This window comes from Peromyscus maniculatus, chromosome 4, assembly GCF_049852395.1.
Source record: "Peromyscus maniculatus bairdii isolate BWxNUB_F1_BW_parent chromosome 4, HU_Pman_BW_mat_3.1, whole genome shotgun sequence".
Lineage (NCBI taxonomy): Eukaryota > Metazoa > Chordata > Mammalia > Rodentia > Cricetidae > Peromyscus > Peromyscus maniculatus.
Window position 1 is genome coordinate 91,739,403 of NC_134855.1, and position 15,816 is coordinate 91,755,218.

The 15,816-nt window shown below is 37.9% G+C and overlaps 1 protein-coding gene across 1 annotated transcript in view; it reads right to left on the reverse strand.

Annotated features, from left to right (window-relative positions):
* The window catches only part of Aqr (aquarius intron-binding spliceosomal factor), a 79,968-nt gene that overhangs the window by 22,823 nt on the left and 41,329 nt on the right, over positions 1–15,816 (reverse strand). The window contains exons 17-23 of the mRNA XM_042275915.2: positions 13,427–13,605; positions 9,904–10,071; positions 9,106–9,275; positions 5,962–6,203; positions 2,025–2,171; positions 1,466–1,535; positions 676–786 (exon numbers count right to left, since the gene is read on the reverse strand). Coding sequence (XP_042131849.2) covers positions 676–786; positions 1,466–1,535; positions 2,025–2,171; positions 5,962–6,203; positions 9,106–9,275; positions 9,904–10,071; positions 13,427–13,605 — 1,087 coding nt within the window. The remainder of the gene's footprint in view (positions 1–675; positions 787–1,465; positions 1,536–2,024; positions 2,172–5,961; positions 6,204–9,105; positions 9,276–9,903; positions 10,072–13,426; positions 13,606–15,816) is intronic.

Consider the following 15,816-nt stretch of genomic DNA (forward strand, 5'->3'; position numbering starts at 1 on the left):
AGCTTACTAAACACATAATTATATACTAAACTTTATTAAATAGAAAGAAAAAAAGTCCTAGAACTTTGTTTTATTGCATTTATTCAGGTGGAGAACTAATTAACTCCTTCTTCCCAAATGAATAAGTTAACAAAAACTTGGCATATTGTACAAACTACCCACTATTTATAAATTCCAAAACTATTGTTAAAGCATGCCAGATTTATTACTAAAAATAAATAAAAATGCAAATTAAGCAAACAACAGAATGACTGACAATTCAAAATTTCCAAAGATGCATCAACTGCAGGCACTGGCAGACGCTGAGAATAAGTTCCTCCAGGTTTAGGGGAAAGTCATTTCACCAAGGGGGGTGCTCTGGGGAGCTGCTGGTCACATTTATGCCAGAGCTAATGAAGAATACTTATTCCTCACTGTTCTGACACCCTTAGAAGCATTAACACAGCACACAAGAATCCTTTATGGAATAGATTCACACACATAAATGCCTTCACAGGCATTTATACTCAGGCTGATCTCTGCACTGAAAAACACATTCTATTAAGTAAAGAGAAATACATACTACCAATAGGGTTAGTCAATGCTTTCAATCTCAAAATAAAAAGTCCTGAGTATGAACATGTGCATATATACATACACAGAGAGACAGATACAGATACAAAGACAGTCAATTACCTGATTCGAATGAGTAACGATTAAAGTTCTCTGTTCTGGAAAATTGTGGTATATGTTGGATATGATCTGGACTGCAACATCTGTTTTTCCTGTACCAGGTGGGCCCACAACCTAAAAAAAATGATGAACACATATCAAACACTAAGTTACTACATTACTAGAAAACAGGAATTAAAAAATGTAGAAAAAAAGAAAAAGGAACTTCACTGGGTGGACTGAATAACGTAATAGGCAGGATAGAGGAACCCAACCTCAGAAACTCATACATCTATGAAAGAACTCAAAAAAGTACAATTTCATGTCACTGACCTCCAAAGAGAGAAAAATATATACAGAAAGAAGTGTTTGATTGATGGCTAACACTTTTAAATCCCAAAAATTCTGTTCAGAAAAAACTCACTTCAAACAAAACAAAACCAAAAACCAAAAACCAAACAAGCAAAAGTGAAATGATGAAAAAGAAATATCACATAAATGCATACTCTTGGACTATATCAGATTTAGACTAAACGGCAACAACTGAGAGCTAAGAGAAAAAGTTGCACATACTGGAAATTTAACCAATGCAGATCTTTCTCTAAAAAGCCAGAAAGTAAACATTATAGGCTTTGATGACCAAAAATCTGTTGCAAATACTTTTGTGGTTAACAGCAAAAGGAGGGTAGGTGATATAACGGAGATGCCATATTCTAACACATGTATCTATGAACACTGAGATGAGCAGCAACATCTCATGCATACAATGCTGCAGTTACTTAAAAACACTCAAAAGTCAATCAGTTTTGCTTACCATAGTCAGTCCAGGCTGCATCCCAGCCCGGATGGCCTCTATCTGTGTATGAGTGAACTGAATTGTATTACTGCAAATAGATGAGCAAATACAAGTTGGTTAGAAATGCAATGATATTTAGTGAAGACTCAGATAGCCATGAACAGAGAGGGTTAAAACATCTACTTGTTCTTATTCCCTGACATTCAGAGAATAATTCTTACGGACAGAGCAGTTATTTCCAATACACTTAGCTTATTCTAGGCCTCATCTGGCCAGCAGAAGTTCTAGTTCCCAAATGCACTGCCCCTGCAGTCCCATGACACACCCATGAAGACCACTACTACACAACTCTACGTTCACAAGCCAGTAGTTGTGCAATGCTGACTTTTCACAGTGCCAGAAAACATTTGCTTTGGAAATGCAACCACAGAATTAGCTAAAATTTCTCAGCGACTCAGACAATTGACAGAACCAAAGGGAAAAAATCCTAAGGTTTGAAACAAAAGTATCCCAAATGCTTTAAAAGACTAAGAGAATTTAAAAACAAGCTTGTAACTAGGGTGGGCAGTCAAATTACCGTTTGGGTTGGTTGTAAGGATAAGGGCCTCTGTTAGGAATAACATGAGGTTCTACAATTAAGGTCTTTGCTTCTTCGGTGTCGTCTTCCTCCCCATCGGCATCTTTCCTCTTCTTCCCTTTTCCACTTCTTACTGGGAAAGTTATTCTACAAGAGCAAAACCCCCATTCATTTTTAAGATAAGAAATGATCCAAGCTGAGATGGGAATGGACACGCCACCCCACCCCCATCCTTAATCTAGAAGCTATCAACTACCTGAATAGGAAATATTAGTTTTCTGCAATGGAGTCCCACTGGCTACACAAACTCACTTTAGAGTAGTCCCCAAGCCCAGCAGTAGATGGCTCCCACAAAATGAATTCAATGGTATTTCTGGAGATTTTTTTTTTTCCCTCATAATGCTTTATTTGGGCTTTTTTTTAAAAAAAAAATCTTACTGGTCTTTTGTTCATATATTATGGTTCCAATTTTGTGTTTTTATGGTGTGTGTGTCTACACATGTGTTTTTTCATGATTTTTCTTTGTTTTTGTTTAATCCACCCCTACCTCCACCCCTACCCCCTCTACCTTGGCCTGTTTGTTTTCTAAAGAGAAAGAAAGAAGACATGGAGTTGGAGGGTAGGGAGATGGGGAAGTTCTGCTGAACTTTGCCAAGACAAGGTAGGACAGTCCTTCAAAATTCCTGGCTTCACAGGAAAGTCTGTCAGATAAGCTAGGTCTGTAGACCAGAGTTGGATGCCCCAATATTATAGAGGAACTTTGGGTGACTGTCCAGGCAGCCTGATGTCCTTGTCATTAGGTAACATTTCACCCTTCTGGAGTCTTTGATGGAGTTGAAGACTAAATAGTTATAATTATAGTTTTCCTTAGTTATAATAGAAAGTAAATTAGATACAAAGTTTTAGACTCATTAAGACAGATAATTATTTTCTCTAATTTTGCCAAATGCAAATAGATTGGATATTGTTACCATAATTCTTACTTAACTGTTTTTGTTGTATATAGTTTTACTATATTAAGGTTAAAACCTTCCTTTGTAATTAGACAAAAAAGGGGAAATGCTGTGGATTATGCTCACTGTTAATAAAAAACTGACTGGCCAATAGCAAGGCAAGAAGAGATTGTGCAAGACAGCCTGATGCAGAGAGAATGATGGGAGGAAGAAGGACAGAGTCAGGAGAGTTGGGGGAGATGCAAGCCAGATGCTGGGCAAGCAGGACATATAGAAAATGAGATAACAAGTCATGAGCCATGTGGCAAAACAAAAATATGGGTTAAATGTAAGAGTTAGCTAGTAATAAGCCTGAGCTTATTCTAGGAAGGCTGAACATATACAATTCATATAAGCCTCTGTGTGTTTATTTGGGACCAGGCAGAAAGACAGGAAACATCCGGTGGCAGGGGAGGAGATGAGAGAACTGTGATCAGAATACATTATATGAAAAAAATGTATTGTCAATTAAAAAAAAATAACTACTATCTCGTGCATGAGATTGTATGGAGAATAAAAAGATGTATAAGAAAGATTTGTGATTTATTTCTACATAAACTTTGAAATAAAGGCAGATTTATAATTATTAAAATGGGTGTTAAGTCTTCTGTTTGGGGGAAAAGTCATCCACTTAATGGACGAATCAAAGAAACATTAAATATTTGTGATATGCACTATAAAGTGCTTCATTGGTGTTCATGTATTCAAAGACTTAAGGAGACTGGTTTTAAAGAACAGAGACTCTCAGAGACACAGCCAGAAAGGAAAGATTTCCCAGAAAAAAAGAAGTACAAGTGGAGGCCAAATAAAAACAGCCAAACACTGCCAGAATACAGACTACAACAGAAAAAGGGAAGGACAGACTGGAGTCTTGCAGCATCTCTGGAACACCAGGCTTTAGGCCAGAGGTTCTTAGTTTGGAGTTAGAAGCCCATGCTTTCAATGAATTTCTAAAAATTAAATAAAAAAAGTGATCCTCTATGTGTACTTTTCCCAATCTTCTTTCCCATTCTTAAAGTACAGACAGAGCCAAAGGTTGCCATGGAACCTTTGGAAAAGAAGTCACCTTACTAGTAAGAAGAAACACTCACTTGTAGCAGGATTCTTAAAAGTTCTTATTAATAAAATCAAACCCGAGGCCAGTTATTGGGGTCCATGCTGGTAGATCAGAGAGACAGAACAAGCCACAGCTATCTCACCTCGCCGGATCCTCAGCTGGTCTTGTTTCCTCAGACTGGAGGCCTCTGAGTCCTCATCCGGAATGGGTCTCAGCTGAATTACTGCTCAAAAGCCTGAATGCTTAACCAGCCAAAATCTTAACCAGCCAAAAGCTTCTAGTTTCTGGTCCTCCCGCCTTATATATCTTCCTGCTTTCTACTACCACTCCCTGGGATTAAAGGCTGGCTTTCTGGGATTAAAGGCATGTGTCACCATGCTTGGCTATTTCCAATGTGGCCTTGAACTCACAGAGATCCAGAGGGATTTCTATCTCTGGAATGCTAGGATTAAAGGCGTGTGCTATCACTGACTAACTAGTAGCTTGTCTGTTCTCTGACCCCAGGTAAGTTTATTAAGGTACACAATATTTTGGTGAACACAATACCACCACACTCACTTCTCCAGTGAAGGAGTGAATGGCTCTAGCTAGCAAACGGCATCTGACAGTTCAAGAGAGAAGCAGGAAATGTAGCACCATCAAGACTGAAGGACCTTGGCCGGGCGGTGGTGGCGCACGCCTTTAATCCCAGCACTCGGGAGGCAGAGCCAGGCGGATCTCTGTGAGTTCGAGGCCAGCCTGGGCTACCAAGTGAGCTCCAGGAAAGGCGCAAAGCTACACAGAGAAACCCTGTCTCGAAAAACCAAAAAAAAAAAAAAAAAAAAAGACTGAAGGACCTAGAGATGCAGAAATCAGGAGGGACACAGATTGTTCCTAACAGAATCTATGATATATAGCAAGAATCATGAGAATAAATAGCTAAAAAATATTGGGGGACGAGTGTAATGTCTTTGTATTTAACAGAAGTTAAGGACAAAAGGAAGAAGACAAGGTATGGGTATTATGAAAGATATGTTGTAAGTATGCTGAATTATTGTATTTATATTTAATAGGTATGTGGAAGTTGTGTGCTCTAGTTTCCAGCTAAAGAAGCAAGATCTGAACTCTATGCACAGTCTCTGATATTTATGAACAAACTCCAGCAGCAGCCAATGGCTCCAAGCACATCATTCTATTCCCACTCAAGAGCTATTTGACATTAACATACTAACTCTGTTTTGAATACATATTGAATATGCCTGATTTGAAAACACAAAATTGAAAATGCTCCAAAGTCTTAAATACTTGGGGTACTCTGACAATCCTCAAAAAGTTTTGAATTTTTGAACATTTGGCTTTTGGACTTTCAGATTAGAAATGTCCAACTGGTGATGTCTATGGAAATAATTTCAAAATCTAAAAAAGTCCCAAACCTAAACTATTTCCTGTCCCAAACATTTTAAATAAAGGATACTCAACCTGTATTTAGTATCTGTAAATGGCAGGCAGAGTTAAAAGAAAATTTTATCTTCCTAGAATCAAAATGAAGTTCAACATCACATGCCTGTATGGTAGTGGATAAGAAACACACTAGACTTTGTGTGAGATGTACAGGCATAGTTCTTTAGTCAGCTACTATATTTATATAGTTCTTTCCAAATCACAGACACTTACTGATCTCTTTTGAGACATGAAGCTACTTTTAATGCAGTCTTAAAATAGCTCTGTACTAAGAGTCAGGAATAGATTCAAATATAATAGTCTTATCCCAGTGATTATTACAGCAAATGTAAGGACGGCCAAAATGAAATCCAGACACAATGCTCAAAACTCACTTAGCCAACAGTGCTGATGCTAGCACAGATGGACTACAGAATGGCTGCCAAGAGCACATCCATTCTGACATTACCTGAAAGGGGGTATTTGTAGGGCTGGGTCATTCACAGTCACTTTGACATTATGACCAGGAAAGCTGGCTTTTAAATGTTCAATGGAGAGAAAGGTATCATTGAAATCCAGGGTAGCAATCTGATTGGGCATTTTTGAATAATGGGCACTACTTGGGTCCCCATAACCTAAAATGATGTCATGCAGCCAGTCCGGTACCACGCAGTCGGTATTCATCAGATTCCGAATAGTCTCCAACACAGCCTGCCAGTAAAAGGACAGAAAAGCATCGTGTCAGTTGACATCTCGAACATTTGCACTTCACTGGAATGCAGAGCTGACGGCACCAATCCGGAATGCCCATGTGTTTCAAGGCAAGAAGCTATTTTCTGCTGACAGGTGCTTGGCAAGACTGAACAACAGCTATATTTTCAGCTGATACCATACACTGAGTTAAACAAAAGAACTAAGTTAGCAAGAACAGTTTATCCACTAAGAATTCGTTTAGACAGAATGACATAAATGAGTTTGCCACTTGATTCCTAGTGAGCATGCTGAAAATAAGATTTATGTCAACCCAATTAAAAAAAAATTACAGAACAGGGCCTTATAAACTTGAGTTTTTCTTTCTTGATAGTACATCGCTCTTCAGCAAAATGCAGCACAACTTATAAAATCAGCATGGGAGAAATAAATAAAAGAGCAAATACAATGATAAAAATGTCACATAAATTGAAGATTTAAAGAACTGGGACTAAGCTTGGCAGTGGTGGTGCAAGTCTTTAATTCCAGCACTTGGGAGGCAGAGGCTCATCTTGAAAAAAACCAACCAAATAAACAATCAAAAAAAAACAAAACAAAAAGAAATGGAACTACAATAAAAGGTTATTATGGTAGTTAGCATATATATTGTCAAAAGGAATCAACAGAGTCAAGAACATTTTTTAGACCATTCAAAAAATCATTCTGATAAAATAACTTATCCTAATATTGAAATTAGGAGGCAAGGCCTAATTAAAAAGAACACAGTAACAAAATCAACTTTTTTTTTATACTCAGGGACCTAGCACAGTTTAAATATGGGATGGGTGAGTGATGGACAGACAGATCAATGAACAGAATTACGAACACTGATGAATAAGGTGAGAGCTCTGCCATCTAAGGAAATTCTAAATCTAGTAGAGAGGAAGGAAGACATGGACTATGACAAGAAGTAGCAGCATGTGACAACCTACAATAATTAGTAAAGAATCCTACAAAATACAAAGGGAATGTACTAAGAAGATGAGACATGGATGGTGGGGAGATGGACATGATATTAGGAAAAGCTTCAAGGAGAAAAGTGCCATTTTAATTTAGTGCAACAAATAATTTCTAATTTATTTCATCATTAATGGAAAGTTACAGAAACGTTTTAAGTAGCAGAATATAAAGTATCAGTGTTCAAGAGACTTAGGAAATACACATAAACAGAATTATGAAGAGACCATTCCAATGGTCCAGGCAAGAAGCGGAAGACCCAGATTAGAACAGGCTGCACTAACTGGAAAGCAAATGAAGCAAAGAAACAAGTAAGGGACCCTAGCCAAGTTCACAAGGAAACAGCAACATACCACACAGGCAGGGTCACTGGCCTCCTCTTTACATCAGGACCTGAATGCCTCCTTTAATTCCCTTTTTAAAAAAATTACACTGGGCACCTGCAAACCTTTCATGGTAATTATATTTCTTACTTCTTGACTGGTAGTTAAAGTATCAACCATGTTTATTCTTCTCTACAACTCCCATGTAACTAACCACCATGTAACTAACCACGACATCAGACGCACAAGAGACACGAAGAGAATGGCAAATAAAGAAATATTTTGTAGATCTCAATCATGTGACTGCGAGTCACTTGTTGGAAAGGAAATGTGAGACTGTCCTGGGTCCTGCACAACTTGGAAGCAGACCTCACTCAAGTGACTAAACTTAAACTGGGCTGCTGTGTGGATTGAAGGGCAGACTGTAAATACACCTGAGGAAAATCATCTAAAGTGATGCTGTGCAGTCTTGGGTTATGTGAAGAACAGGGTGTGTGACCAATGTGGCTACAGTGAAGTAAGTAAGGGGATGGAGGACATGACAGGGAAGCCATGGGCAAATGATGACCTAACAACAGTGTCTTGGGTTATTACAACTCTTCAATGTGATGAGAAACCATTAAAAAATGTAGGACAGGGGCACCCAAGAATAACTCACATTTTGAAAGAAGCGCACAGAGGCTATGGAGAGAGTAATGTATGGAGGAGCGTGGGGGAACAGAAGCAGGGATGTGAAATGAGGGTGTCTGCATACGGTATCAGCAGAGGAGGCCAGCCACTCGGTACTGACAAACTGCTTGTGGAGTGAGAGGAAAGGAAGTCAGGGATTCCCCCACTGCATCTGTCTTCAGTAAAAGGAGAAATGGAGAATAAATGTCTGTGTTTGAGAGCTTTATTTTCTTATACACAGCAACAGTATGGAAATGCAAGGGAGTGACAGGACTGTGTAAGCAATGCTGCTTGAGGCAGAGAGGAAGGAAAGGCACCCTGCAAAAACTGAAAGTTACCAATGTTAAAACAACTGTCGCTCATAGTCCCCCCTAGTGACTTACCCGTGAGCACAGAACAAGTATTTTCAGATCTTTCTTTACTAAAATTCTCCTTCTAAATTACGAAAGCAAAAACTAGAAGCCCCTGTGTCTCCCTGTCCTTAATGAATGAATCATGTCAAAACATTGTATCAGCATCACTCAGCAGTGATGTCCCACATCTGTTTTCTAAAGACATCTGGAACTATATCTACTTTTGAATTAAAAAAGAAGACCCAGTAAATGAACGAATAGTCTTCCTCCTCATTCTGGGCATACATTGAGCACCTAACGTGAAAAAGCAAAAAAGGAGCTGACCTTCAGAGCAAAACCTGGATTTATTTTTAATTTCCAATTTTTTCAAAAGCCAAAACAGACTTAGCAAATGGATTTCCTTAAATGTCATATTTAATCAATATGCTATAAATTTAAGACTGCTGACAAAATTAAAGAGTCCATATTGTCTTTAAACCCCTTTACCCAGCATGCATGAGTTTCTATTTTAGGATTACATTATTAGGATAGAAGGACGTTTAGCTACAGACTCGACCTTACCTTAAAGTTATTCTCCTTTGGTTTCCTCCTCATTATGACATTGAAAGTGTCATATACATCTTCAGCTCCATTTTGTATAGTATTGGTCATATCCTGTTGATACTGGTTTGGATCCAAAAACACTCGAAATGTCCTTGACTCTCCTCTAAGATTGGGTCTGGGTTCAGGTCCTAGATATTTTTAAAGAATTTGTTAAATGAAATATGTATCTTTAAACTATCAAAGTAAGTTAAAAGTATTTCTTTTATAGAAATGATAAACCACTAAACTTACCTCCAGTACCCCCCACGAATAAACTGCCCTCTACTTAGACAATTCAGATTCCAAGTTAGAAGTATATTCTTCTTTTTTAAAATTCCTATCATTTCTTACAGTTCATGTTGTGTAGAGGCCAGAGGGAACACAGTTGTGTGCTATCATACCTGGCCTGCTTAGCAAGTATTAAAAATCATATACTTTCCATTATAAAATAAAGAAACTTTAAAAAAGGCAACTCATTTGCACATAATAGTTGTGAACAGTTATAAAGAATAATGGAAAATTCAATACATTTAACACAGTTTTTTTGTTAGCCTGTTGTTTTTCATGCTGGGGACTGAACCTAGGGCATACCATAGCACATGCTAGTGCCCCATCACCACAGACATGACCTACTATATAGCTGTGAAGTAAGTACCTCACACACAAACCTTTCATGTTTACTAAATAAAACATCTAAAATTTTGTTTACCAAGAAAGCCAGCACCGAAATGGATCATTCTAGACACATATTCTCTCAAATGCAATAGATCACCATACCATCTTCGATGACTCGTCCTTTGTCATCCAGCATGCCCTGGATTTCACAGCCTCTGACATACACCAAGCCAACTTGCTCAATAAAAGGTCGCCTCCTGTCAAACTTAGTACCATAAGGTTTTGTGGGACGCACAGTAATTAAGAAGCATACATCGTGTTTGCGAAGACCTAGTAAAACATAAAGGCATTTTTGTGTATTAGAATTACATTGTTTTGGGTCTTTCATTGACAAATTCTTATCCTTTTTTAAGGAGAGGAGATTAAAAAAAAACATTAAAAATAAAAGAAGTGACCAATAATATATTTGGATTATAACATAATTATGTGTTTCCTACAGTTTTTAATATTAAATATTTCACAGCAGTAATTAAAAGGAAGATCATTTTATATTAAAATTAGAAACTTCTGTGTCATGAATTAATTACTGAGTAAGATTTCCAAGTCATGTTACAGATCCAAAATTGGATGGTCATCACCATTCTTATTTTTAATTCTTATTAAATAACCAAAAATATGGCTGGCATATAATTCATCTGTATCACAGTCACCAAATTTCTACCATCAGTTTCAGCTATCAATCAGTGTCATTCCAAACAGCCTAAGGGCACTGCCCCAAAACAGGTTAACTCAAGAATGACTCATCAAAGCACAGGAGTGCTTTTATCCACAGATACCACTCACAGAAGACAGCTCAACATATAGTTCCAGTCAGCCAACAGGGAATCTTTCTAAGCGAATGTCAAAAGCCAAGAGACTGGTGTCAAAGTGCAAAGCTTCCCCATTGGCTTCCCAGCTCCACCAATAACACTGACACGGGAAGAAATGGAGCATTAAGGTGGGACACCTCACAACATGGAATGCTGTATCACTTTGTCTTTGTTTCTTTTCAGATCTATTCTTCTCAGGCATTGTATGACAGAAATGAAAATTGACAGTCTGTCTACTTAGAATCTTTGAAAAACAGATGTACAGCTAGATTAAGCCACCAATGTGAAGTTATGGCTAACAGGATTGGAATCATCATGGCTTTTTTTCCCTTTCTGTAGTGTTTGAATGTAAGTAAGGTTGAAAAATAACTCCAATCTGTAAGGGCAAAATTACAAAATTAGATGCAAAGGGGCAGAAGAGGCAATGAGGACTACAAGGAACAGTGTTCTGCTGTAACTGTTAGGCTGCTGTATAACCTTGAGTCTGTACGACTCAAACATCTAAGCTCTAGAGACAAAGAAGAGGCCCCAGAAGCCGCCATCAAAGCAGGAGTCACTTTGTGATGTCAATAGCGATGGCTGACTAGCCCTGAAAATCTGCCCATGACAGCAGGAGACGCCTTAAGTCTACACTTGAAGTCCATACTACGATGAGCTTGCTGTCCTTCTCAAGCATTTGTAACCACCACTCTACCCATGTTTTTAGAGACAAACCCCAATATCCAGTTTCCATATGGGGTTATAATGAAGGACCCAAGCTCCAAATCTTGAGGGAGGAGAGCTTTCTAATTTTTAATCAAAACATTTCAAAGCTATTCTATTTGTAAGACAGCATTCATCATAGTCCTCCTCATTTTCTGCTTCCATTTTGATCATTACAAGGGCAGAACGTGGGCACTGCCTTATGAAAGAGCACTTCTTTTTCCACTATGTGCCAGAGTATGAATCACTCATCCCCAAATACTCCACAGCACCCTGGTTTGTCTATCAAAATCCAACCATTGTATTTCTCATTCTACCAGAGGCCTATGGTAAATGAGGGTGTGAGGGGGAAAAAAGGAAAAAGGAAAGGGGCTGGGGCTGGGGCAAAAGTGAGAGAAAGCAATTAAGAAATATATTAAAAAAAACTCCTTTAGGTACTCGAAGTAGCAGTCCCCAGAGCAATGGAGGGAGGGCTTTGTTAGGAGAGCATCTTCTCTCCCTTAACTTTACAAGGCAGACCTGTCATCTCTCCTGTAACAGGTCTTTAAAACTCTCCAACTATTACTATTTATTTCTGGAAGTGCCAATAAGTCACTTCATTTTATTGTCCAATGTGTAAAATAGTGTTAGATAACTCCTTAAGTTTCAATGGGTAATAAATGCAAGACCGTCTGCAGCAACTAATGAATTCTCAAGGCACAGTAATCATAAAGGTGCACAATGTTCTAGACATATAATGGAACAGACTGGAACTCACAGAAAGATACAGGACTCAAAACAATCTGTAACAAATGACACTAAAGCAGCCATTTGTCAAACATTTGGCCAACTTCATTGCTGGGTTCCTTCAGAATTCCTTTATAAGTCTAACATATGCTCCCCATGGTTACTGCTATGCTGGGAGCTATAATTTCTGAAAACTGATCCATTATGGCACTATCCCTTTCCTTCTGGCATTTGAAGAAGGTAGCAGGAGATTAAACCGCCTGGCTGCTATTTCTTACCACAGGGCAGCAAGTGGGAGCCCTTAAACAGCTGAGGGCGGCGGGCACAGGAGGGGAGCGGTGGTGGGGTGGGGAGGTGGTGGATATATATATATATACATACATACATATATATATATATATATATATATATATATATATATATACATACATACACACACACACAACACACACACACGATACAAAAGTGGTTACTGCCTGTTGCTTCTTACACAGGTGTTATCAAAGTTTTAACTGTTTTACACTCAATATTTTTGAAAATAGCTTCCCCCAAAAGCTAATTATGATACACAACTCTCATTGCTAAAACCTTACGTAGTTAAAAAAAAAATAACAATAAGGAAAATAACTGGTTTGCTCTCCTGTCTATTATCACACAACCTCTAGTAAATCTAGTTTCGCTGATTCTCTATCCACCTTCCTTCTTCTGGTAGAACAGACAGTTTCCTTCTGAGCTGCTTCACTACGTCTCCTCACCGGAGTCCTCTGGCAATCTGCGTTTTCCATGAGGTCCACCATCTCTCTTCGACCCTGGCTGCTCTCACCTTTGCAAAGTATTACTTTCTCTACTTACACTACAAATGTGTGTCAGTTAAATCGGAGTCTCCTTTAGGATACATTAATGCTTTTATACTGATTCCACAAATCCAGAAAACATTGTACTAAATTTACAATTTCCTCTCAGCTTCCTTTACAAACTGTAATCTTTAGAACACTTTGATAGTTAGGATTTTGTTACTAAAACATTGAGATACTTAAAATACTCTTGTATGATCCTTAGTATTTTTACTATTTCAAAGGCAAGTACAATGTTTATATCAAATTTTAAGAACTGAATAGAATTTTAAAAGGACAACATTTAGTAAGAGTAGGCTGCAATGCTCTAAATCAGTGGTTCTCAACATGTGGGTCATGACCCTTCTGGGGGGTCACATATCATATATCCAGCATATCAGATATTTACATTACAATTCATAACAGTAGCAAATTACAGTTATGAAGTAATTTTATGGTTGGAGGGTCACCACATCACGAGGAACTATTAAAGGATGAGAAACTATAAACCAAAGAGGAAAAAGGTAGCCCTCACTTCGTGAAATGCCAAATTACCTTCCCATTCATCCTTGATGTGGTCTCTGACATTCAGATTGATGGTGACATCTGCACGAACTCGGGTCGGCCAGTTTTCACCAATGTTGGGTTTGGCAACCTCGACTACAGTAAAAGCCACAATGGGCTGAGCCATTCGTGCCCAACCACCGAATACCACACCACCATACTCAGACTGCCTGAAAAATCCAAAGCAGTGGATTATTACACAAACAGGAACGTCACAACTCTACACAGGAAAAACTTGGAAGAATACATGTTTAGCTCATGGTTAAGTGCTAGCCAGTGCTGGTCCCACGGTAAGGGCCCTTTCTCTTAGAGACTGAATAGTATTCTATACTGTATATGTGGCCACACATGTTCTTTACTCTTTCATCTCCACAGAGACACAGGTTGTTTCCCTACCTTGGCTGTTGATAACAGTGCTGCAATGAGCATGAAGAACACGTGTCTCTTCAAGACAGTGACTTTATTTTCTATTAACACATATCTACAAGTAGGGTTACTGAGGAATGTCCATACTGTATTCTATAATGGCTCTACCATTATAGTCCTAACAATAATGCACAAGCTTTCATTTTCTTAATAACCTTCCCAACACCTATCTTCCTTCTTAACAAGGATGAGTTATTTTCTGGTGGCTGGAACTCCATTTCCTGATGATTAGAGGCCTGAGCACCACTTGTTTGTAGCTGCTGGCTACCTTTACATCTTTATTGCAAACATGTCCATTTAGGATATCTGCCATTTCTTTTAATTTAAATGTTTTATGTATGTGTTGTCTATGTTCCTTATACTTCTGATATTAACTCATAATTAGATATAAGTTGCAAGCATTTCCTCACATGTCATAGATCTCCTTCTCGTTTCCTTTTTTTGTACAGAGACTTGATAGTTTGGTGCACTTTTACTCACTACTGCTATATTTCTGTTTTTGGTGTTATAACCCAAGACAAAAAACAAAAGCAAAAGCAAAAAGGTTAAGAGCAATGTTATGGAAATCTTTTCTGTTTTCTTCCAGAAATTTCATGGTCTCAAGACTTAAGTGTAATCTGTTTGATTTCATGTTGAATTCATTTCTTTTGGCTTTTGCATGCAGATCTAGTTTTCCTCTATTTAAGACACACTTCCTACTTGACTGTATATTCTTAGGACAAGTGTCATATATGCATGGCTTTATTCCTGGGCTTTCTACTGTTACCTATTTGTATATGACTCCCCCCCCCCCCTTTGTTTGTTTGCTGATCGTTTTCTTTTGTTTTTTTGAGACAGGTTTCTCTGTATAACAGCTCTGGCTGCCCTGGATCTCGCTCTATAGATCAAGCTGGTCTTGACCTCTGAGATCTGCCTGCCTCTGTCTCTCAAGGGCTGGGATTAAAGATGTGGGCCACCACCACCATACGTGCTCCCACTTTTTTTTTTTTTAATGTCTAATGTGTACTATTTTGATCCCAGAGGTTTATAATATAATTTGAAATCAGGAAATGCAATGCCTCTAGTTTCACAGTCCTGGATGGAATCTGCTTCAGCTACTCTGTCTTTTCATTTACCTACTGGAACCTCCTTCCCTGGGAGAACTCCTCTTAGCTTCTCTTCCAAGGCTTTTTTGTTCTCCTTCATTTCTAAAGGACAGTTCTACTTAGGTTTATTTGATCCTTTCCTCTCTTCAAGTAATTTCAATTATTAACATTTTATCTTTTGTTCTTTACATTCTTATATAATGTTTAAAATACTTTTTAGAACAAACTATTATTTAAAAAAACTTAAAAACATGCAAGAATCTTCATTGGGATATACTTAAAATATCAATCTAATCACTTAAAAAAAAAGATCAGAGGGGAAGTTGATTGCTAACAACCAGCAGCAATCCCAAATACTCATTCCTATCTATGTTAATGTTCATTAAAAATTAACTTTAATTTCTACATTAAATGGTGCATTTGGAACATAAACTAAGGCAGCACTTTAAAACTTAAATTTTAAGTTAATTCAAAAAATAACATTCCAACAAATTTAAATTAAATTACACCTACTATGAAGATTATGTGCTGTAACTAAAAAATATACAACTTTATAATATCAAAGACAAACTAAGAATAAAAGTTCTACAATGGTTAGCACTGGGACAGCTACTCAAAGGTATGACAGTGTACTTTAAACCCTTGTAAAAGGGTCCCTACCACTTTCACCCCACTGTGGTTAACATTGTCCTCTGGAACTCATTCACTGTAAATGTACAATTCAGGACTTTAAGTAAATGTACACGATATGCATCTACCATCACAATCCAACTTTAGAACATTTATATCATCCCTGAATTCTTTTGTCCATCAGCAGTCAATCTCCGTGCATTTCAGACAACCACTTCATCTTATTTCTTACAGAACTGA